This window comes from Leucoraja erinacea, chromosome 4 (genome assembly GCF_028641065.1).
Source record: "Leucoraja erinacea ecotype New England chromosome 4, Leri_hhj_1, whole genome shotgun sequence".
Lineage (NCBI taxonomy): Eukaryota > Metazoa > Chordata > Chondrichthyes > Rajiformes > Rajidae > Leucoraja > Leucoraja erinaceus.
In genome coordinates, this window is record NC_073380.1 from 22,812,071 (window position 1) to 22,837,672 (window position 25,602).

The 25,602-nt window shown below is 41.6% G+C and overlaps 1 protein-coding gene across 2 annotated transcripts in view; it reads right to left on the bottom strand.

Moving 5' to 3' along the window:
- col22a1 (collagen, type XXII, alpha 1) overlaps positions 1-25,602 on the bottom strand; it is a 260,574-nt gene that overhangs the window by 156,266 nt on the left and 78,706 nt on the right. For both annotated transcript variants that reach the window (XM_055633867.1, XM_055633868.1), the window contains exons 6-12: positions 22,563-22,686; positions 17,252-17,527; positions 15,853-15,933; positions 13,415-13,531; positions 11,370-11,414; positions 8,062-8,115; positions 5,160-5,198 (exon numbers count right to left, since the gene is read on the bottom strand). In XM_055633867.1, the coding sequence (XP_055489842.1) occupies positions 5,160-5,198; positions 8,062-8,115; positions 11,370-11,414; positions 13,415-13,531; positions 15,853-15,933; positions 17,252-17,527; positions 22,563-22,686 (736 nt within the window). The remainder of the gene's footprint in view (positions 1-5,159; positions 5,199-8,061; positions 8,116-11,369; positions 11,415-13,414; positions 13,532-15,852; positions 15,934-17,251; positions 17,528-22,562; positions 22,687-25,602) is intronic.

A 25,602-nucleotide genomic window follows, 5' to 3' on the forward strand; every position in this document is an offset into this window, starting at 1 on the left:
TTTTTGTAAGAGAGCAAAAAGAGGCAAAACATTTGTCACCCTCCAGTCTTCCGGGACCTCTCATGTATTTAAGGACGACACGTAAATTTCAACCAGGGCTCCCGCAATTCCCTCTCTAGTTTCCACAATGTCCTCAGTTATATCTAATCAGGCCCTGGATATGTGTCTACCTTCATAACAGTACCTTCAGTACTTCTTTGACGATAACACTGACTGCTCTCAAGACACTTTCATTGACTGCCCTAAGTTCCTCCATCCTGCTGTCTTTCTCCTCAGTAAATACAGACTTTGGAAAGGGTGCAGAGGAGGTTTATATGAATTATGTTTGGATTAGGGGGTTTTAACCAGGGAGAATTTGGACAGAATTGGATTGTTTTCTCTGTAATGCTGAAGATTGTGTGGTGTCTTGATAGAGTATATAAAATTATGAGAGGCAAATTATGAGCGTTTATAGTGAGTACCTTATTCTTAGGATTAGAAATCAAATACTTGAGGGCACAGCTTTAAAGTGAAAGGGGAAAAGTTTAAAGGAGATGTGTGGGGCAAGTTTTCTTTAAACAGAGTGTGGTCAGTGTTTAGAATGTGCTGACCGGGGTGGTAGTTGAAGCAGATCATTTAGTGGCATTTAAAATACTTTTGGATAGGCATATGGATATGCAGGTAATGGAAAAATATGTGCTATGTGCAGGTAGATAAGGGATGGACATGGCATCATATTCAGCTCATACATTAGGCCGATTAGATTTAGATTAGATTATTACATTATATTATATTATATTATATTATATTTAGATTAGATTAGACTAGATTGAAAAAAAGAATATTAAAGATTTATTTATATATTTTACTAGACCAAGTGCAGACCTGTTGGGTCTGTTCCCCCAACGTGCGGTTGTGGGGGGGGAGGAGGTTGCATGCAGCGTCACACACACTAACGATCCCCCCCCCCCCCCGCACTCACGCTAATTACCCATCTTGATATTATATTAATATTATTAATTTGTTCCTTTTACCCCATAACCACCCTATCTACTGACGCATAGCTCCCAACTTGCAGAGAGGGAGAGAGGGGGGGGGGGGGGGGGGGGGTAGAGAGTGAGGACAGAGAGAGAACGGGGCAGAGACACAGAGAGGGGGGGCAAGAGGGAGAGGGGGGGTGGCGAGGGAGGAGAAGAGGGTGGGTGGGTGAGAAGCAAAAGGTGGGTGTGGAGGGGGGAGGAGTGAGAGAAGGTGAGATTGAGGGGGAGAGAGAGGGGGGAGAGGTGAGGGGTGGAGGAGAGGGGAGGGGGAGAGAGGGGAGGGGGAGAGGGTGAGGGGAGGGGGAGAGGTGAGGGGAGGGGGGAGAGGTGGGGGGAGCAGGGAGGGTGGAGGGAAGGGGGTAGGGGGTGTGTGGAGGTGAGGGGGAGAGGTAGGGGGAGGGGGAGAGGCAGGGAGCAGGGAGGGTGGAGGGAAGAGGGTAGGGGTGTGTGGAGGGGAGGGGGGGTTTAGGGGAGGGGACGGTGGGGGGGGGGATGGAGGGGAGGAGTGGGATAAAAAGAGAGGAGAAAGAGAGAGAGGGAGAGGGGAGAGGGAGAAGGGGAGGAGATTAGAGGGGGGAGAGGAGAGAGGGGAGGAGAGGAGAGGAGGGGGGGGGGAGAGAGGGAGGGAGGAAGGCGAGGGGAGAAGATGAGGGGAGAGGGGGGAGAAAGGGACGGGGAGGGAGAGGGGGACGGGGGGAAGAGGAGGGAGGAGGGGGGGGGAGGGGGGGAGAGGAGAGGGGAGGGGGGGAGGAGAGGAGAGTGGGGAGTCAGGGGGTGGACTGAGGGGGGGTGAGGGAGAGGGGGGAGGGGAGAGGGGGGAGGGGAGAGGGGGGATGGGGGGGGAGGGAAGGGTGTAGGGGAGGGGTGGAGGGGAGGGGAGGGGGGTTTAGGGGAGAGACAGTGGGGGAGGGGATGGAGGGGAGGAGGGGGGGAAGGGGGGGGTGGGGGGGGGGGGGTAAAAAGAGGGGAGAGAGAGAGGGGGGAGGAGGGGAGAGGAGAGGAGGGGGAGAGAGGAGAGGGGGGGGGAGAGGACAGGGGGTAGAGGAGAGGGGGGAGAGGAGAGGGGGGAGAGGAGAGGGGGTGGAGAGGAGAGGGGGTGGAGAGGAGAGGGGGAGAGGAGAGGAGAGGTGAGGAGAGTTGATGGGAGGGGGAGAGAGGAGAGGAGAGGAGAGGAGAGGGGAGGGGGAGAGGGGAGGGGAGGGGAGGGGGGGAGAGGGGAGGAGAGGGGGGGAGAGGGGGGGGGGGGGGGGGAGGAGGAGAGGAGGGGGGGAGAGAGAGTGCCTTTTATTTCAACCCAAAACCCCCAAACAACCATTTGCAGGCAGTGCTTTTTTACTCTAACCATATTTTCATTTTCAAACCACATGAAGGGTACTCACTCACATGTGTGTGGACATGTGTTCCGTGTTATTCGCAGCTCAGAGAAATGTGACCCTCTGCCTTCCTCCAGCTTGCAGACTAATTGAGGCACACCACTTCCTGGTTTTATAGTCCACCCCCTCTGCCGCCAGTGGGGGCAGCAGAGAAAATGGGGATTTTTGTAAAATCATTAATATCTGTCATTTTTCATTGACTGGAAAAATCCTCAGCACACATGCGGCAGAGGGGGGCTCTGAGCGAGGTGGCCAAAAATGACGGACGTAGGTGGCGGCGTTCTCTCAGAAATAACAGCACAGATCGCCAAAACCGGTTAAGAACAGACTTTTAGTAATATAGATGGCACCAGCATCTCAAGTGAATTGTAACTAGATCGAGCATCAGATACCAGCTCAGAATCATTCCAATGATTAAAACAGCTTGCAAGTGATGGCAGTCAAAGTGGTACAGTCAGCATTCCATTAATAGACCCCAGTGTTGATTACTTTTAAATGACTCTTTATTAAACTCCAAAAGTCTAAAGATCAGGGAATTACTTTTTAATCCTTCAAAAATAATGATCAGATGATTAACTGTAACAGCATAATCACATTGTCTATCAACATCCCTACATTTTCAAACTTCACATTAGTTGTAATGTGTCCAATGCCTTGAGGCTGGTTTTGTTTGCAGATGATACAAATATTTTTTGTTCTGGGGAGAATTTAAAACAGCTATCGGATAAAATAATAAAAGAAATGGGTAAATTGAAAATATGGTTTGATAGGAATAAAATTTCATTAAATTTGAGTAAAACTAAAATAATGTTATTTGGTAATTGCAGAATAAATAAACTAGTAAGTATAAAGATAAATGGGGTGGAAGTTGAACGAGTGCATGAAAATAAATTTCTTGGGGTTATAATTGACGATAAAATAAGCTGGAAATCACATATTAAACATGTAAAATTAAAATTGTCAAAAAGTATCTCTGTATTATACAAAGCCAAGCAGGCTCTGGATTACAAATCACTCCGCATTCTTTATTGTTCATTAATCTTACCCTACTTAAACTATTGTGCAGAAGTCTGGGGCAATAACTATAAAAATTCGATACACTCATTAACCATGATGCAAAAAAGAGCAATTCGTATTATACATAATGCCAAATATCTGGGTTATACGAATCCATTATTTTTTAGAGTCAAAATTATTAAAATTAGAAGATTTGGTTACATTCAAAACAGCTCAGATAATGTCTAGGGCCAAAAATAAAAATTTACCTGGAAACATTCAAAAATTATTTAACGAGCGTGTGGGGGGTTACAATTTAAGAGGAATATTTAATTTTAAGAAACAAAGAGTCCGTACGACTAGAAAAAACTTTTGTATTTCGGTTTGTGGAGTAGGAGTGTGGAACAAATTGAACGAGGAATTAAAGCAATGTACAAACATGAATCTTTTTAAAATGATATATAAAAAAATAATTTTCAAGGGGTACCGGGATGGAGGGGATGGTTGACAAGTGGGGGTTAATGTTTATCTATTGCTTTACAATTGTTTACTTATGTTTGGTTACTTCATATATGAAGTTTGTATGTGTATAATAGTTGTATGTATATATATGTCTGTAGGTATTATGGGAAATTGCCTGGGGTAGTATTATTATTATTAATTAATTGATTTTTAAATATGGTAGAAGTGTTGGGGAAAAGGGGTGAGATTTAATAAGTTATTCTTCTTCTCACTCCTTTTCGAGCTTGTACAGATACAGAGTTGGACATTGGAAATTTGCTTTTTGTTCTTTTCATTGCTTGTAAATATTGATTGTAATGTCCAATTGTTTGATAATTTCGATGTTGTTACTATTAATGTCTTTAATGTCTTTACTTGTTCGGAATAAATAAAATAAATAAATAAAAATAAATAAATAAGTTGCTTTCTATCCAGCTTGATGGAAATTTATTTGCATAACCCTACAATCACCACTGCTGCACCCACCATATTTTACTAGATCAGTGCAAGAGAAGCACATGTCCATTTAACTGAAGGACTGGGAAGGATGAAACAATAGATTTGAACTATATCCACAAGACTCCTCACTTTGAGGATCTCAAAGATGACAATGGCATTTGGCTGACTGAGGGGTGATGGGACCCTTTCCAAAAAGGGAGTCTCCTTAAACAGTCCACTTTTGAAGACCATTTTAGTTCGATATTCCGTTACCATACTCCAACCATTAACAAAATATTGGTCTAAATACCTGACGAGATATAAGAAAGGTCCATCCCACCATTAAATCAGCGGCTTAAGGGCCTGTCCCACTATATGAGTTACCCAAGAGCTCTCCCGAGTTTAAATACAAAATCAAATTCATGGTACGTACATAGCCTACGTAAGTGTCTATTACTGTAATTCTCCGAGTTCGAATCAGAGGAAACGCGGGAGAACTCTCGAATTACCTCGTACAGTGGGACAGGCCCTTAACAGATCAGAATTACAAATATTTGGAAGTGGCAGAAACAGAATAAAATAGATGATATAAGGAAAAAATAAACATACATAATTATTTACATTAGCTCTTTTTTTTTTAAAACATGTGGAGGAAAAGAAAGGAAGTCAAGCAACAATTATATAAATCACTGAGACCACAACTAAACTATTGTGCCCTATTCTAATTTTAAGAATAAGGAAGGCATTGAGAATACCATCCAAGATAATACCAGAGATGTGGTGAGAAATTGATGGAGAAATGGATGAGCTTGAGCAGAAAAGTTTGCCTTACCTTTTCACCTTGCTGCACCAAGGTATGGCTTATTTTGGCCTGTAATATAAATAATATTTCAAGATTTCAAGATTTCAAAGCACTTTATTCGTCCCCGAGGGGCAATTTAAAAGGGCGCATTACAGTAGCTTTTTAAAAAAGGGACACAATCAACAAACATAAGCAGCACGCATACTGCACAATCAACCAGCACACGCATTTCACAGACACACTGCACAATCACACAACACACACCGCACATCAACATTCAACACATAGCAATAGTTTTTAAAGTGCTTCCTAAGTGCTTCAATTAAAAAGTGCATATAGAAGGTTATTTAATTTCATATGCTCATGAGTCAGTGATCAGCAGTAAAAAGCTGGACAGCCCTGGGGATGAAGGTTGCCTTCCTCCTCTGTGTCCGGCAACCTGGACAGCAGAGTCTGCGTCCTGAGGGGAGCCACTCAAACTCAGGAAACAGGATGTGAGAGGGGTTCTGAAGAATCCTGCGTGTTAACTTTACAGACTGTTGGTCGCATAGGGCAGTGAGAGTTCGGACGGGCTGCTCAATTATTTTTGAGCAGACCTTGACCACATTCAACAGGCGGTTTCTGTTTTGCAGGGTGATGGAGTAGAACCAGCTAGTGAAAGAGAAGGTTATTACATTTTCAATGAATGCGTAGTAGAATGTGGTGAGAATGTCTTTGTTAATCCCAAATGACTTCGGCTTCTTGAGTAGGTACTGTCTCTGATGGCACTTTTTAAGGATTTCCTCCATGTTAGAGGAAAACCTTAGCAGGTTGTCGAAGGCTGTTCCCAGGTATTTGTATACCTCCACTATCTCCACTGGCTCCTGAATTATGATTGAAGTATTTTTAATTGGTCTTGAAGATGAACATTAATAGCCCATGCAAAGTGATCCAATTGTCTTCCTCCTTTCTCAGCCATATTGTAAATGAACAAATTTCACCTTGTTTTGTTTACTGTGGAAACTGTGCTTAAGCCCATCGATTCCATGCCGATCTCTCACCCGTTATTCCTCTTTCTTATCCACTCCCTCCACATTGGGAACAATTTACAGAAGCCTATTCGCCTACTAACCCACACATCTTTGAGATGTGGGAGGAAGCTGGAGCACCAGGAGGAATCCCCATGTGATCACAAGGAGTGCAAATTCCATGCAAACAGCACCCATGGTCAGGATCAAACCCAGGTCTCTGGTGTTGTGGGGCAGCAGCTCTACCAGCTGCACTAGTGTGTCACCCTCTTTTTATCTGTTCGAGGAGTGATTTTCAATTTTTAAACATCTCTGTGGAAGAGAAGGCATTTATCAAAGGTATGCTTCTGGAATTTCTGCAGGCTTCTCCCACTGTAAATTTGTGGGCCACCAAATTAACCTACTGACCTGCATATCTTTGGGATATTGGAGAAAACCTGAGTACCTGGGGAAAACTCACATGGTCACCAGAAGAATGTGCAAAATCCACACCAGAGCTGGTCATCGAACTCAACCTGAGATAGTAGGGTTAGTGCAGGATTAGGGTAAATGGGTGCTTGCTTGGTCAACACAGAGCAAAGAGATTAAACTGATTGGTTCATTGCTGTACCTCTCTATGAGTCTATGTGTATATATCCAGGAGCCAACTGGTATCAACAAAGTTACAGTGAAAGAAAATATGATACTATTTCTTCACGTGATCTGCTGATGTTCTATTGATGAAACCCAAAGGAATTCTCTCCCATGCTAAACTTGATTCATGCAACTCCCTGAGCAATAAGGTGCAGTGATGGTGGAGGATTTAGTTATGCTTTAGAAGTATACCAATGTCAATATGCCAATCATTTTGAAGCTATTTTCATCATATGCTATTTTTTAAATATGATTTATGCCGAGGTCGTTCATGCTTTTAAATAAAGTTGGGGAAAGATAATTGATATCATATATTGAGAATTAACTTGCAACCAAAATTAAGCATGGTTTTATTTTATTTTTTATTTCATCAACATTTTGAACAACTTAAAGAAACAATCTGAAACAATTTGACAAAATAAATGGCTAGTTCTCTTAAAGGTGTATGAAGTATTGCAAGCAGGATTTTAAGAACACGTGGATTAGAGATGGGACTAATCTACATGGTCCATAAACCTGTCTAATTTCATGGCAGCCTAAATTAGTTAACTCTCAGCAGTTGATACCAAATTAGTAAATTACTCTGTTCCAAGATATGTCACAGATAAATGTCAGTATGAAAAATGTTTAACACGAAAAGACTGACACTATTACAAAGTTTCATGGAAAATTCAGATTTGGAGCCAAATGGAATAGTGAGGCAGGATTAAGTTTTGGATTTCTCTAGCAAAGCTTCACATAGTCACCATGATCCAAAGACCCCCTGTTTGTGTTGCCAGTTCTACTCTGTTTAGGGGACACAAGGAACTGCAGATTCTGGAATTTTGAGCAAAAAAACAAACAAAAATGGAGAAACCCAACTGGTCAGACAGCATCTGTGGAGGTAATGGACAGATGACATCTTGACTTCAGGCTTCAATGATGATGCCTGGCCCTACAGCCGTTTTTTCTTTGCTCTATTCATTTTTTAAGTTATTTATGTTACATTCAAATTACTTAATTTTGTTCAAAACATTACAAATTAAGAAAAGCAAGTTCTTATGTAGACAGAACTGTGTTGCTCTTGGATCAGCAGCACCCGATAAAGCTGCTGTCAGATAAATACAAATGGTGGTTGTGCTGAATAACAAATTCTGGCCTCTCTATGGGGCATTGGGATCATTCAGATGCACTCTGAAACTTGACATTTGAATGTAATTAGGCAAGGAGTGCAAAGAAACAAAAAGATGGAAGCCCATCTCAGTGTGATACTTCATCAATTTACAAACTGCATTTTAGATGTGAATACTTACTGGTTCTCCTTTCTGTCCTTTAGGACCATATACTCCCATTTTGCCTGGTTCACCCTGACAAGAAAAAAAGAAAACATAAGTTGTGTGACCAGTTCACATGTTTGAATAAATGTACAATTGTGGCGGTACTGGGTGATGTGCCACGCACTGTACATAACCTTCGACTCTTGGGGGGTAACGTGTCCCGGTGACAAGATATAGAGGTCACGGTTTGGTCACGGATGCCCCAGGGGAATATTTAAGGGTTAATCACGCGCGCACAGTGTTGGTGAGTGAGGAGAGTTACTGTAGAATAAAGAACCAGTAATTCAGACAAACTTCATGTCTGCCTCGTTCATTAACGGCCAACTCCGCGTCCGCTACACAGTAGCACTTTTAAGGATTCAATGGAGTTGTAATCATTCATTGAAGGAAGCATTGCAGTGAATGAAGGGAGAGCAGGCTGAAAGGGTTGCATTTGGCTAGATTCAATTTATCCTATTTTTGTTGCAGGGATAAAAGCGAAGCAGATAATTTCATTTCTAGTTGGTTGTCAGTCTGATTAAAGTAGTAAAATGCCACTGAAACAATCTGACTAAATAAATGGCTACTTCACTTAAAGGTTTGTGAAGGGAGAGCAGGCTGAAAGGGTTGCAAACGAGCAGGATTTTAAGAATACATCGATTAGAGATATTAATCAAAGTGATCTTTATTGACGTAATACAGAGAACAGCACACATGCGACTGGGGAGGTTTTTCCCAGGGCTCTCAATATATACCAGGGCATACCCCTTAACCACGTGACGACTCCTTCCCACCAAATGCAGTCATGTGACCCTGCCAGCCCAAGTGCCGAGGGTTTGCTCAGTAAGTGGCCTAACCACCAGGTGGTGCCACAATAGGAGTAGTCCACAAACTGTCTCATTATTCATTCATTATCCTCCTCTGTTCCTCCCTCCTTCTTGGGAATCCATCTTCTCTACACTGCATTCAAGACAACTATTTATTTTTTATCAGGGATTTTGCTGGATCCTGTGTACTTGGTTGTTACTTTATTAAATTTAATTTTAACCCAGTTAGCTGGACATCAACGCATCACCGGTTCCACGCTCAACGCATCACCGGTTCCACGCTCAACGCATCACCGGTTCCACGCTCCAACGCATCACCGGTTCCACGCTCCCCTCCATTGAGTCTGTCCAAAGCAAGCGCTGTCTGCGGAGGGCGCTCAGCATCGCCAAGGACTGCTCTCACCCCAACCCCCAACCATGGACTGTTTACCCTCCTACCATCCGGGAGGCGCTACAGGTCTCTCCGTTGCCGAACCAGCAGGTCGAGGAACAGCTTCTTTCCGGCGGCTGTCACTCTACTCAACAACGTACCTCGGTGACTGCCACCACCCCCCCCCCAATCACCACTCCCCCCCCCCCCCCCCCCCCCCCCCCCCCCCCCCCCCCCCCCCCCCCCCCCCCCCCCCCCCCCCCCCCCCCCCCCCGGACACTTATTTTTTTTTTATTCAAATCGTTTGCTATGTCGCTCTTCAAGGGAGATGCTAAATGCATTTCGTTGTCTCTGTACTGTACACTGACAATGACAATTAAAATTGAATCTGAATCTGAGTTATGGTTTTCAGCTGATGTCAAGACAATTCTAGTTAGTTTCAGGAACTAGATAAAACAATTTTAATCATTTGATCTTAATGTTGACTCTTATTCTCTAACTCTCATCATGAGTAATGGCAGAGGTACTTTTAGCACAATGACTCAAAAACCAAATTATGTAAATCAATGCATTTATGAAACATATATATTTTTAAATGAAATTAAGCACCATATCTGCAATCAGACTGAGGAAGGATCTCGACCCGATCCTTCACCTATTCCTTTTCTCCAGAGATGCTGCCTGACCTGCTGAGTTCCACCAGCTCTTTGTATCTATCTTCGGTTTACACCAGCATCTACAGTTCCTTCCTACACAATGTTGTACACTAAATCTACAGACAATATCTAATGTCCACAATGAGGTTGATGTGAACAGGTCAGTACTCAAGCTTATGGAAGGACCATTCAGAAGCCTGAAAACAAGTGTAAGGCACTGTTCCTAAATTTGGTAGTGCATGCTTTCAAGCTTTTGTACCTTCTGTCTGATGGGAAGGGGGAGAAGAAGGAATTACCAGGATGGGACAAGTCTTTGATTATGTTGGCTGCTTTTCCAAGGCAGCACAAAGTGTAGATGGAATCAATGGTGGCAAGTCTGGTCTGTGTGTAAGGGGAGAGCTGTTCCTAAATCAACCTGTGATGCAATCTGACAGTATGCTTTCTATATAAGAAGGAACTGCAGATGCTGATAACATTGAAGATAGACACAAAATGCTGGAGTAACTCAGCAGGACAGGCAGCATCTGCATCGAGGCCAGTTCATTGGTTATATTTAAGAGGGAGTTAGATGTGGCCCTTGTGGCTAAGGGGATCAGAGGGTATGGAGAGAAGGCAGATACGGGGCACTGAGTTGGATGATCAGCCATGATCATATTGAACGGCGGTGCAGGCTCGAAGGGCCGAATGGCCTACTCCTGCAACTAATTTCTATGTATCTATGTTTCTATCTCTGGAAAGAAGGAATGGGTGACATTTTGTGTTGAGACCCTTCTTTCTATGGTGCATCAATAGAAAGTTGTAAGAGTTATTAGAGAAATATCAAGTTTCCTGTTTGCTGAGGAAGTAGAGTGAATGACAATGAAGGACAGATGATATTTGTTCACATCAGGACAGTAAATGTTTTGATGGGGAACTTGGTGGGGAAATAAGCACCAACAATTCAAATATCTGAAAACATATTTTCTGCAATATTCACGCAGTTGCAAATCCAACTTCTTCATTCCTTTAGTTTTATAACTCAAATGTCAGTTAGCCATCACTTTCATCATCTGCAGGAAATAATGTTCATGCAAGTCCATTGGCCATCTATACTGGCTCATAAATGTAAGTAACTCAATTAACATAAAGAAAAAATGATTTTGTAAAGGATCTCAATGCAACAACTTCAGTACCAACTCATAAACCTCAGTGGATTTCCATTAATTCATCTGAGTATCTTTATGGTTTCTCTGCAGCAGATTTATAATAAATGATAATTGTCAACAGTTGTAATTATATAATTTTGCAAGCTGATTTCACATGGATTCTGACCAGCCTACATTATACTGGAGCCTGGAATTTAGAAATGAAATGATAGGGGCTATCCTGTGTAGAATAATCTTGAAAGAGATACTCGAGTAGAAATTTGCTTTGTATATTGAGAAATTATTATCCAGCAAAAGCCAAACTAACCTTAGGGCCGCTGGGTCCTTGAAAACCAGGGATACCTTGATCACCCTGTGGAAATTACATTAGAACAATCAGAAAATCTGCCGTTTCAAAGCATTTTAATTACTTAATACAGAGACTGCAAAACAAATATCCGTGGAATTGGGAGAAGTGTATTCTCTCTGGAAAGTGATGTCAAGCCAATCTGCCCGGATGTGTACAGAAGCCAAATAAATATTCAGGGATGTTTGTTTAGATGTTAGAATCCCTACATTTAACAAAAGACAGGTTATGGTTGAAATATATATCTAGAATATCTAAATAAGCTAAGAAATGAATGTTATTTTGTCTGCATAATTAGACAGACGTGAGTAAGTACCAATTCATTATAAATACACTTAGAACTGAAATAACATCTGCAATATTCTGCCAGCCAGGAAAAAACATGGTTGAATTCTTCTTTTGGTCAGTTTTGATATTTTAAAGATTTGCTTAACTTTGCTGAAACATTTCTGTCCTTAACAGATCAAGTTTATTCATCAATTTTTCTTTCTGTTATATCCTAAGTATTTATTTAATGTATCTGCTATTTCTTTGTCTAACATTGTGAACGTTTTTATTTCTGTCTGTGGAGACCTACATGTATCTGTACTTTGGTTTATATAATTGTAGAATATTTTTTTGTCTTTTATGTTCAGTTTCAGAGATTCAATGTGGAAACAAGACCTTTGGCCCACTGAGTCCACACCATCTATTGATCACCCATTAACACCAGTTATATGTTATTCCACTTTTGCATCCACTCCCTACACACTGGGGTTCAATTTATTGAGGACAGGTAACATTCAAACCCACACGTTTCTTGGGATGGGGGGAAAATACCGGAGCACCTGAAGGAAACCCACATGGTCACTGGGAGAATGTGCACAGGGTAGACAGACAGCACCCGCTGTCAGGATCAAACCCAACTCTCTGGCGCTGTGTGTCAGCAGCTTTGCCAGTTGTCACTGTTCCTTGCAACGTTAATGTGTACTTCCTTTTTTGTACATTTCCATTAAAAATATTGAATAGTACAGGACAGGAACTGGCTCTTCAGCTCACAACATGGTACCAAGTTTAATTACAGTATACAAGTATACAGCAACTCCTGTATGTACAAGCTTTGAAGTAATATTCATCATGATTTCCTGAAATTGCATTGTTGAATTGGTAAAATTAATTGATTATTCATAACAATTTAAAAAATCACTTGAATAACACCAAAATATGATCCTTTATCCTTACTCATTTAACATGATACAGGTTTAGTTTATTCTACTAATCGGGTCCACAGAGGTGACCAACTGAGTAGACCCATGCCACTTTCCTTATTTCCCTAAAATATCAATTTTCTCCATAGTTGTTGTCTGACCTGTTGAGTCTAACTCCCTTTATTTCCCTGTAGGCTTGTAACTTATTATTTCGTATATACCTATAAACTCCACTTTTTGATTCTTCCGCCATCTACCTAAGAAACTGGAGCACTCAACAGAAATCCATCGCAGAGGCATTTGACGTTGCTGCTGCATTAACTACCGTGCCATTCTTTCATATAAAATTCTTCCATTAACTAATTATGGAAGCTTATTAACTCGAATTCAAAATTTATATTTTGTTCATTTTTGTGCTGCATACAAACAGTATGGAAATATTTCCGCTAAAAGTGATTTAAACACATTTCCTTACAGACAATTGTTGCGTTGAGTTAATATTTGGATTCCATTTCTCATGCCTTGGTTTTAACGCTAGCTCCAGATATTACAGGAAACTTATTTAACTACAAAAGTTCAGTTCCCTCAATAGTGGTGCTTTGAAAAATCTTTGTTGTTTTTCCAGAAGGGACACAGAAACCTATTTCACACTTTGTAATTCTCAGCTTAATTATTTGCCACTGACTTTGTTGAAAAACAAAACAAGGTTCTCTCTATTTCCTCTCTCTATTTCTCTCTATTTTGTAGACAGAAATCTAATTTCACCCACCACCCTATCCTTTGGTATGCGGTAGCAAATTGAGTTATAAGATCTGGTACCTTTTCTGCCTTATGACAGGAACAATTGACAGAAGTTGAACTGTCCACCTCGGCAGGAGGCTGTGGTGATGTTGAAATCTCCAAAAAAGGGTCTTGGGTGGCAAGTGTAATCTGGCACTGAAACACATAGGGAGAAAGACAACTTAGATTTCAATCCATGTCAGAAACACAAATGCAACAAAAGATATGCAGTTGAGTGTCAAATAAGTCACAATGGGATAGTAATCTATCCTTGGTCAAAATGTGCAAATGTGCAATATAGCATTGGCTACCGGTTGAACACCACGTGTGAAATTCCATTCCACAAATTCCAGTTCAGACATATTTTGGGATGTGAACGACAATGTACAACTAGGAATTGAAGAAGGGTCTCGAACTGAAACATCACCCATTCCTTCTCTCCAGAAATGCTGACTGTCCCACTGAGTTACTCCAGCATTTTTGGTGTAAACTAGCATCTGCAATTCCTTCCTACACAATATACAACTACTAATATGTGGTGTAGGCTGACCCTATTGTCTGGCTTGCTGGACATGTCCCACATTACCATTACCATCAGTTTACAGAGAGAATTAAGACTTTACTTTAGAGATACAGCACTGAAACAGGCCCTTTGTCCCACCAAGTCAGCACTGACCTGTGTCCCCCATACACTAGGACTATCCTATACACTAGGGCCAATTTACAATTTTGTTTTAGCAAAACCAATTAACTTACAAATCTGAGATAGACACAAAAAGCTGTTAATTCATTTTCCACAGATGCTGTCTGACCTGATGAGTGGTTTCAGTACCTATATATTTTTTTTCTTTTGGATTTATAGCACCTGCAGTTTTATTGATTTTCATCCACTACTATACATGCTTATTTGGCGGCATGAACTAAAATCCCTTTTCACTCATTAACTATTCTATCCTATTTCCACCCATGATTTAGTAAAATAAGACTCAGGCAATATGAGACCCATTTTCTTCAACACGCTGCAACTACCACCTCTCTCCCACCCTCACCAGCCCTGCAACCCACTCACCATAAAGTGTGCAGTCTATCTTCACTGCCCTCTTGTTTGGTCCTTGTTTTAAGTGGATTCCAATTTTTGCCTCTATGTTATCATACTTGTGTTCCACTTTAGTTTATGAAATCAAATCTCCATGCCGTGATCATCATATATAGCCATCTCATTTTTTTCCCAGCTTTAGGTCTTCTTATACCTCTTTCATCTCCAGAGTCTAGTAGGTCTCTTGGCTGCCAAGAACCCTCCACAAACCAACTAATCCAAAGCTCTGCTGCTCTTATCTAATCAGGGTCCCGCTCACTCATTATTCCTCTGCCTCCTGAACTGGACAGGTACAGAGGTCCTAGTACGACAAAAAATCTCTAGGGCAGGAACACACTGAACAGAAGGATTACAAAAAACCCCCACAAAGTGTTGGAATAACTCAGCGAGTTAGGCAGCATCTCTGGAGAACATAATTCAGGTTGGGGCCCTTCTTCAGACTTTTGTGGAAGAGGTGAGGGGTGGGGGAGATTGGGAGAAAGCTGGAAAAGTGGTGGGGGCACCTGTCAAGTGATAGGTGGATAGAGGTAAGGGGGCACGGTGGGGTTGATTGGCAGTTGGTTTGACAAAGGCCAGTGATGAAAAGACGAAGAGTGTGAGATAAGGAGATAAGGAAAGAGGAGGCATGAATTGTCAAGAGTCAGGAGTCAAGTGTGTTTTATTGTCATATGTCTCCGATTGGACAATTAAATTCTTACTTACTGCAGCACAACAGAATATGTGAATATGTAAACATAGTACATTGTGGGGGAAGAGAAAAAAAGTTCAATAAATAACAAATATAGTGCAGTAATAATATAGTCTTTTGCAGTTCAGAGCTCAGAGCTTATTTGTTGTTGTGTTTAATAGCCTGATGGCTGTAGGGAAGAAGTTGTTTCTGAACCTGGATGGTACAGTTTTCAGGCTCTTGTACCTTCATCCCGATGGCAATGAGTGTGTGGCCAGGATGGCATGGGTCTGATGATTTTGGCTGCCTTTTATGAGGCAGTGACTATGATAGATCCCTTCGATGGGATGAAGCCAGAGGAAGGAATACAGGTGAAGCCAGAGGAAGGAATAGGGGGAGGGGGGAGGGGAACATGTGTGTGAATCCAGGTAAAGCACAGGAAAAGAGGGAATGTGGGCCTGTTTGTAGGTTAGATACCTAAAATTGGAGAATTCAATGTTCATACCATTAGGTTGTAAGCTACCCAAGCAGGGTTTAAGGTGCAAAAAAGCTCCAGGGGACTTTGGAATTACACCTAAAGTGGGCATCAAAACTGGGGTATTGTAATCAGCCAAAACAGGGTTTTGCACAATGCATACAAAATGAGAAGCACCAGCTCTTTTCAAATGATTTTCAAATTCTTATGTCTCCTTGTGCATTTTCCTTCTTACTCACTGGGTTACTGGGAAGGTCACAGCAATTCTCCAGCTCCGCATCCTTAGCGTCACAATAAATTACGATTCGTTCAAGGTCAAACTAGAGCAAAGAAAGAAAGCACCTTGGATTATTTTGGAAAATGATGAATGAATATTGTCTATTTATTATGAATTTATTTTCTTATCCACCTAGATTGTGGATTTGTTATTAAATACATGGTATAACTCTGCAGAAGGATTTGAACCTTACAACCCATCAATCCAAGTCACCTGGGACAATGATATGATTCTATGGAGCAAATGAAAATATAAGGTCCAGCATTGGCCTACAGGACCAAACTACAGTAGTTTCACTTTTTGCAGTAAGTTTCAATGATTCTATGAACTTGTCTTAATCAATTGGGAACATGATGCCTCTGTCTCTGATTTTTTGGGTCACTAAATATGTTGACTATCAGAAACCAAACTTTTCAAAAGCACTTTTCCTGTAAATTCTTAATGATTATTTAAATTCTTAATTATCCAGTAAAATAAGTACCACTACTTTACTGTAAAGGTGACTATTCTTCTTTGTTCAATGCTTGTACACTTTCAGGGGAGACTGTGAAAGGAAGAAGAGGTAAACTTCAGCTGATGCATCACCTCAGCCCAAGTCATCTAGTGTCCTGCAAATTCATTGCCTGGATGAAATCACTAAATTCAGTTCAACTCAGGGAATAAACACAGAATCTTATTCTGCTCTGCATATCTTTAAACCCATGTTAGTATGGTACTTATACCATCAGTTCCATATATGAGAATCCCTTGCAGCAACCTTGAAGTAACCTTGACCTATTATTGAAGGGTGGGAAGGATATCAGCAGCATGGTGGTGCAGCAGTGGAGTTGCTGCCTACAGCGCCCGAGTCCCAGGTTTCAGTGAGACTATGGGTGCTGTCTGTAGGAAGTTTGTACCTTCTCCACATGATCGCGTGGGTGTTCTCCGGGTGGTCTGGTTTCCTCTCACACACCAAAGATGTACAGGTTTACAGGTTATTTTGGCTTGGTAAAGTTGTAAATTGTCCATAGTGTGTAGGATAGTGCTAGTGTGCGGGGATTGCTGGTTGGCGCAGACACGTTGGGATGAAGGACCTGTTTCCGCACCGTATCTCTAAAGTAAACTAAAAACTAAAATGTTTTACTGGATCTAAGAAAGGCACCTCAGTGTTTAGGTTAGTTTAGAGATACGGTGTTGAAACAGTTAGAATGTTATAGAAAGCTTCAGCGACCCAGTGTGCAGTGCATTTTTGGCACAAATTAGCTGAATCCTATGCAACGGTGAATAATGAGCACAAATAGGCCAGTGCCCAAAATAATTGAGATCAAACAATTTTTTATAAAAAAATTTTCATTGTTCTTTTCAAGTAGGGTACCACTCACATCAATCGGAACACTGTCATACAGACGCTTGCCAATGACTGTTTTTCCTTGGATATTAATGTTCTCCCGTTCTTCCATTGGCAGAATTTCAATCAGAATACAGTCGATATAGAGGGAGACACTGTCTGACTGAATGCTCAGTGCCATCTTGTGCCAGTTGCGATCAAACAAGCCACTGACTTCTCTGTTTCTGAAAACGGTCCTCACGGCATCCTTCTTCAGACCCACTGCGTTATATTCCACAGCTTTGTTCTCACCATCTAAACGAATGGACACCTGAATAAATGGAATAGCAGTTATTCTTGTGACGTACCAACGTACATAGAACGCGGAACGTAGAACAGTACAGCACAGGAACAGCCCTTCAGCCCAAATGTCTGTGACAGACATGATGCCAAGAAAAATCGAATATCATCTGCTTGCACATGATCTATATCCCTCCATTCCCTGCATATCCATGTGCGTATCCAAAAACTTCTTAAACACTATATTTGAATCTGCCTCCATAATCATCCCGAAGATAGACACACAATACTGGGGTAACTCAGCGGGACAGGCAGCATATCTGGAGAGAAGGAAAGAGTGACGTTTCGGGTCGAGTCCCTTCTTCAGACCTACTCTCCTGCTCTCCATAATCATCACTGTCAGTGTTAGTTGCAGGCACCCACTACCCTCTGTGACCTGCGGATCTCATTTAAACTTTGCAGCTCTCACCTTAAAGCTTTCCTCTCTAATCTTTGACATTTTCACGCTGGGAAAAAGGTTCTGACCTATCTATGCCTTTCATATTATAGAGTATATTTCTACCAGGTCTCCCCTCAACATCTAGAGTTCCAGGGAAAAGAGTTCAAGTTTGATGCTCATCTTCTTCATCAGGTTGAAGATTGTTTCAACATGAAACAACATGTTGAATGCTGCCTGTCCCGCTGAGTTACTCCAGCTTTTTGTGCCTATCTTCCGTTTAAACCAGCATTTGCAGTTCCTTCCTACACATGAAACAATCTTGTTGTTTTCCTGCACTGGGCCACAGGTGCTCTCATTCACTCATCAAAGTGACTGTCACAATGTGTGCATCATGCCAATTACTTCAATATCCTTAAGTGAGAGACTAGCTAATATAGTGACACACAAAGCAATTTTGTGGTTTGTTGATTATCACAAAACTCAACAGAATTGAAGGAAAGAATATGAAATTCTTATTTTACTTTTGATCTCATCTCTCTTCTTCTTTCAACCATTCTAATGCACAGTTTCAGAGATATGAGCTGCCTCTCTCTCTTAGTTAGGTATGAGTTCCAGCTCATGGAGATTATCAGCAACGCCTGATCCAGTCATATTTGCCGCTAATGGAAAGTAAAATCAGGCATGATCGAGGATAGAACACTGAAACAAATTTCCCTTGAAGTGGATTAAGTTAACTTAATCCAAGTAAATTAGCTGCCACTTCCAGATTATAAGAAACAGTTTGTTGGGGAGGAGAGGAAGATTTAAAGATTTCACCGTCCATGGAGGTTGAACAGTAGAGCAAACCGATTATCACCATTGCAAGAGTTCAACCCTTTCCTTTTTCCATAGTTATAAAATATAACTTTCTCCATAGTTTTAACAGTTTTTTATAAGCATATTTCATATTTTCTTGTTGTCATGCTAAAATCCTCTTTTTTTTCTTTTCTGGTACATTTGAGGTAATCTTGTGCTTCTTTTAACCTAATTTTATCAAAAGCACTACCTGAATGTTTCAATTTAAATTTAATTTCTTTAAGGGCCTGTCCCACTGCGGCGACCTAATCCGTGAGTTCAGAAGAGTTTCTTCGACCTTCAAGCTCGAGGGCACTCGCCTGAAAAACCTCGAGATGAATTAACCGTCAACGATGAAATCCTGAGCTGGACCGACTGACCGCACGCACACACACCCAAATACATCGCAAAGGCAGGGGCCAGGGAAAGCGGGGGAGCGCTGTCTGAAATTCCCACCCGCGATGAAGAGGAAGGTAAAAGACATCTGCACAGTAATGGTAAGTCCTTTAGAGAGCACGGACGGACGGGGGGGGGACAGAGAGGAGAGGGGGGGAAAGAAAGAGAGAGAAGGAGAGGGAAGGGGAGAGAAGGGGAGAGAAGGGGGGGGAGAGAGGAGTGGAGACACTTTTAAGAAGTATAATAAAGTTTAGTGGGCATTTAACCTACCGGTTGGTTTTCCTTGGTCCTGAAAACTCCAATGAGCCAATCAAAATGTCCGGTCAGCAAAGGAGATTGCCTACAGTTGCCCTCAACTGCCTGTAACTAAATAGAGACCCCACTCCACTGCACTATGAGTTCAAAAGTACCATGCCGACCAATTTTTATTCGTGAACATGTTTTCAACATGCTGAAAAAATTTCCGCCAACTAGCTGAGGCCGCGAGTATGTGGGAACTTCCCTTCGAGCATGAAGGAGAGTTCCAGTGACCTCATAGGACCTCCTAGGACCACATGTCGTCCATGCAGCGAGTTTGAGTCGAGGGCAAACTCTTCTAAACTCGCAGATTAGGTCGCCACAGTGGGACAGCCCCTTTAATAGTCAGTAGATGGTGCCTTGTATATTGGCACAGCCACTTTTTTTTCCATTTTGAGACTGCATTTTAGCCATTTTAATTCATTTTTTTTTTTCTTTACACTGAGTAAATTGCTGGCCAACAATTAAGCCCATTACTCTGGGCTTGGTCCCATCATATAGTTTCTGAACTTTTAATCTTTGGCAGTCCACATTGTTGTTACTTCTTTTTGCTTTAATTGAAAGGAAATCGTAGACAGAGTTGTAGTCAATTCCCATTGCTCACTGGCTCTAAATATCCATGGTTTGCCCCCACTTCTTTCAATGGACTAAAATAATAGTTCCTGTGTTATTGGATTATAAACATTGCTCCAGAAAGCAGTTTGTAGTTTCCATTCCAAATACCTCACCCGTGTTGTCGTCACCCGCTTCTTCGGCCTTTCAGTCTCTCTTGTACGGGAGTACAGAGAAGGTTCACCAGACTGATTCCTGGGATGTCAGGACTTTCATATGAAGAAAGACTGGATAGACTCGACTTGTACTCGCTAGAATTTAGAAGATTGAGGGGGGATCTTATAGAAACATACAAAATTCTTAAGGGGTTGGACAGGCTAGATGCAGGAAGATTGTTCCCGATGTTGGGGAAGTCCAGGACAAGGGGTCACAGTTTAAGGATGAAGAGGAAATCCTTTAGGACTGAGATGAGAAAAACATTTTTCACACAGAGAGTGGTGAATCTCTGGAACTCTCTGCCACAGAAGGTAGATGAGGCCAGTTCATTGGCTATGTTTAGATGTGGCCCTTGTGGCTAAAGGGATCAGGAGGTATGGCGAGAAGGCAGGTACGGGATACTGAGTTGGATGATCAGCCATGATCATATTGAATGGCGGTGCAGGGTCGAAGGGCCGAATGGCCTACTCCTGCACATATTTTCAATGTTTCTATGTTGCTATGTAAAGTTTCAATCACGAAACTTCTGTTCCCAAACCAATGCAAATGTAAACTCTGCTTTCCTTACAACTTCTATTCTGCATTCCTTAACAGTAATTAAACTCTTCCACAATTACACATCAACCTACTCTGAGAGAAAATACATACAATGCTCATATTGTGAAGCAGTTTTAACAAGTTTATATAAAGCAATGGTTTGAACTATAGACTCATTTCCACCCAGAGCTGGATATAAATTGGCTTCAATGTATGTTGTTTACTTAGCTTTAAAGAGCTCTTAGCAAAATCTATTTAAATCCTTGGGAGGATTCTGTTAATTCCCTTAAAGTTTTCCCCCTCATTCCTCACTGTGGCCTCTAGTATTTGACATTTCCTCCCTTGGAAAGAGGTCTGATTGTTTATTCTATATTTACCTCCCATAATTTTATAAAGGTCTAACAGGTCTTTCCTCAGTCTCTGCGTTCCAGAGAAATCAATCCAAATTTGGACAACTTCAACCTTTCCACATCCTTCCCGCGATTGGACGACCAGAATTGCATCTAATACCAAAGTTTTATTAAGCTGCAATAGGACTTCCTGCCTCTTATGTTCAGTATCCTGACCGATGAAGGCAAGCATATCACATATCATGTCTACCACTCCATCTATTTGTGTTCCTACTTTAATGGATCCATGGATTTGGACCCCAAGATCCATCTGTACATCAATGCCGTTAGTGGTTCTGCCATTAACTGTATACTTTCTACTTAAATTTGACCTCCCAACGTGCAACAACCAGCACCTGCATGGATTGACCTCCTTCTACCATTTGGCCTCCCGTATCGGCAACGGATCTATATCTTCAAACTTGCTGACCAACCAATGGATATTTTGGTCCACCTTATTAGTATAAATATCACAAACAACAGAGATCCCAGCTGATCCCTATGTTATGCCTTGCCTGGGATCGCTCCCACCACCTGGGATCGGACTTACCATCAAGGGCTCACAGTCTTGGGAGAGGCTAGTCGGGAGCTCCAACCCTGGATCGACCAGCCCCGACGGGAAGTTTGGTCACCCGGCGCGGGGAGCTGATAACCCCCCGATGCGGGAGCTGAACGCCTCGATGCAGAGGGCCCGAACCCCACCGGCTACAGGAGTCAAGATCATCCCGTTAACGGGGGCTCGAGGCCCCCGACCAAGGAAAAAAGCAAGGGAAGGACTTGAACTTTATTTCGCCTTCCATCACAGTGAGGAATGTGTCGGGGTCACTGTGGTGGATGTTCATGTTAAAATTGTTTTGTTGAGTCTGTTGCTTTTAATTGTATGACTGACCTGGCCATTGAAATTCCTCGTATGTTGCAAAGCATACTTAGCGAATAAAATCTGATTCTGATTCTTATTTCAGTATAGGAGTAGAGAGGTTCTTCTGCAGTTTTATAGGGCTCTGGTAAGACTACATCTGGAGTATTGTGTACAGTTTTGGTCTCATAATTTGAGGAAGGACATCCTTGTGATTGAGGCAGTGCAGCGTAGGTTCACGAGATTGGTCCCTGGGATGGCGGGACTGTCATATGAGGAAAGATTGATATGACTAGGCTTGTATTCACTGGTTTAGAAGGATCAGGGAAGCATGATGGGAGGAAGAATATGTTTATGCATTAATAGATTGAAATTCTGGAAGAACTCAGCAGGTCAAAGAACATCTGGGGAGAGAATCAAAACATGTGGGTTGATGAACTTTCTTCATTCACTGGCGTGAATCACTGACACGGTTTCTCCCTCCACAAATGTAGCTGGTCTGATGAACACTTCTGCCATTAATTTTAATTTTAATTTTGAGACTACATACCTGTGGAATTCCGTATTTGTCGATAATTTGCCAAATGTACCAGTCTTCTCTTCTCGAAGTTTTTCGGAACTTGAATGTGGCAACAAAGGCGTATTCATCCGGCAGGCCTTGAGGAAATACATCTCTGAGATAAAGAAAATAATAAAAGTAACCTGAATATGCAACAGGTTTAAGCAGATCCATATAGATCTGGATCATCCCACAGTCACATATCAAATAGAGGTTTGAACACACCTACCTTCAGGAACAGTTCTTACCAGCTGTTATCAGGCAACGGAACGATCCTCTCACCAGAGTGTGGTCCTGACCTCCTATCTACCTCATTGGAGACAATATAACTATCTCAAATCGGTCTTTATTGGACTATATCGTACACAAAACATGATGCCCTTTATCCTGTATCTGAACAGTGTGCATGGCTTGATTGTAATCATGTATAATCTTTTTGCTGACTAGATAGCATGCAACAAAAAAGTGTTCATTGTACCTCAGTATGTGTGACAATAATAAACAAAACTATAGGCTAAAAACTTTCAGACTTTGTTGTTGGGCCAAGGTACTGTAATATCTTTCAACACCAATATCCTTGTAGGTTTTTGTTTCATGCAGTTGAAATCTATCGGCAGTAAAATATTTGAAAATGTAGAGTTGAGCAACAAAACCTAGCAAGTTTTGGGAGGCAAGCTAGATAATGGATAAAACCATAATAGTTTCATATTGGAGCATAAAAGAAACCATGTTTTTGTTTCTGCACCTGACTGCTGTATCTTTTCCCTTGTTGCAAGTGAACGGATGTAGACATTGAGTGGAGACAAAATTATGATCTGATGTTTTTCATAATCCCTTTGATGAAATTATGTATCAAAATATGTGTCAACCCTGAACCATAATAGATGCCTTTTTTCCCATAGCCATAAGGCTTATCCCCTGTACGAAAATTGGCATATCATATTTCTTAGCACAGGTGGTTCCAAGAAAGGTAGCTTGGATGTAATATTACAAAACTATAGCAGTTATAATGGATAACTGAGATTTTGATTAATAGCTAAAAGATTTAGAATTCAAAATCCCATAATGCAAGTCGAGCACTCCCAAAAGCTTTTCATAATAAAGTTGGTAGACTCAAAAAGCTGGAGTAACTCAGTGGGTCAGGCAGCATCTCTGGAGAAAGGAATATGTGACGTTTCAACCATAAACGTTGTCTATTCCTTTTCATCAGAGATGCTGCCTTTCTACCTAGAAAGTTCCTTCCTGCACATAATATGGTTAGTTGTGGGTGTAAACATTCCATCCTTGCTCAGCCTAGAAATTCCTGATTCGAGTTGAACATCTTTAACTTATATTAGTTATTTTACAGCTAGTCACTTTGTTCTACCAGCATTAACAGCTCTTGAGAGCGGCAATAAATATCAGCTATCCCAGAGACTCTAACCTGAGAATTATGATTTAAAAAAAATCTATACATTGAGAATTCATCTCAGTTAAGGGCCTGTCCCACTTTCACGACCTAATTCACGACCTCTGCTGAGTTTGCCCTTGACTCATACTCGCAGCATGGTCGTCACAAGTTCGTAGGAGGTCGTAGGAGGTCTGAGGTAGGTCGTAGCAGGCTGTGATGCTCGTAGGAACTCGTGGCATCAAGTAGGTCGGGGCGTTTTTATAGCATGATGAAAAATGCCCACGAGTAAAAAAGGTCATGAATTAGCTTGTGAAAGTGGGACAGGCCCTTTAATGAATGAGATGAGAATTTATGGCAGATATATCTGTGAATTTGGAACAGATGTCCATTGCAGAAGGTTTAATGATCCTTGTGCCCTGGTGTTGTTAGTTGGGACAGGGTCACGCATAAATCTGTCAGCCAGAGATCAGTGAAGAAATGCTGACAAGGCCAGCAGCTGGGTGAATGGAGCACTTCATACAAACCCCTACTGTGCTTTTGATGAGTTCTTGTCATTGCTACTGTTTTCACATATTTAAACTAATAATTAAACCTCTGAGCATCTGATAGATAATGTCCAGCAGAGCACATATGGGGCAGTTACAATTACCTGTTGTTCAACAAACTGCTATTTTTATCTGTGAGATAGTGGTCTAGACAGATGGAGTTGAATGATGCTCATTTATTTCAGGATGACACTGTTTGACCCATGGTCTGCTGGGAGCCACCAGAGCCAATAATGGCCTTGGTGTGAGGAGAGGCGAGAGTCTAAAAATGACAGCAAGCTGCTTAGGAGGCTAGCATAAGGAAAGGGGCATGCACTAAAGTATTTTAGTTGTCAAGCTGACAAGGGCAATAGCCAAAAGCAATGCTTATGAGGTTTCAACATCTATTGTTGGAATGAAATGTGTTACATCTACATGAATTTGCTTCAGAATTTGGTCCGATCTTGGTTTTTTCTCCACTTTCCAGTCTCCCAAAACCCTTGACTTCCCCATTGTCCAAGAAATGCTCAACCTCACCGCTGCATGTATTCAATAATGCAGCCTCCATATTTCTCCTATGTGGAGAATCACAATGATCTGTACCCTTTAGGGAATAAATTAATCCTAATTTTGCAGTTTAAGTGGGTAATCTATTGTTCGTAAATAATGCTCACCACTCATTTTTTTAATTCCTCTGCGAAAAAATATTATTTGAATATTTATTGTGTCAAGATCTTCATAATCATGTTTGAATAAAATCACTGCTCATCCTTTTATATGCCACCATGTATGGTTCCGTCCTGTTTACCCTTTCCTCTTAATGGGCAGCCTATTCAATGCAAGAATCACCCTGGAGCCCCACTTGGCTGCGCATGGTTTGACTGCCCCAACCGCGGGAGAATAAGAGGAAGAAGATTGAACTTCTATCTTCCATCACAGTGAGGTATGTGGAATCCACTGTGGTTTATGTTAACATTTATGTGGTTGTGTGTCTTGTTGCTTTCCACTTAGTACGGCTGTATGATAACTCAAATTTCATTGTATCTTAACTGGTACATGTGACAATAAATTGACCTTGAAAACTTGACGTTGAAACCTTGAACTCGAACGATAATTT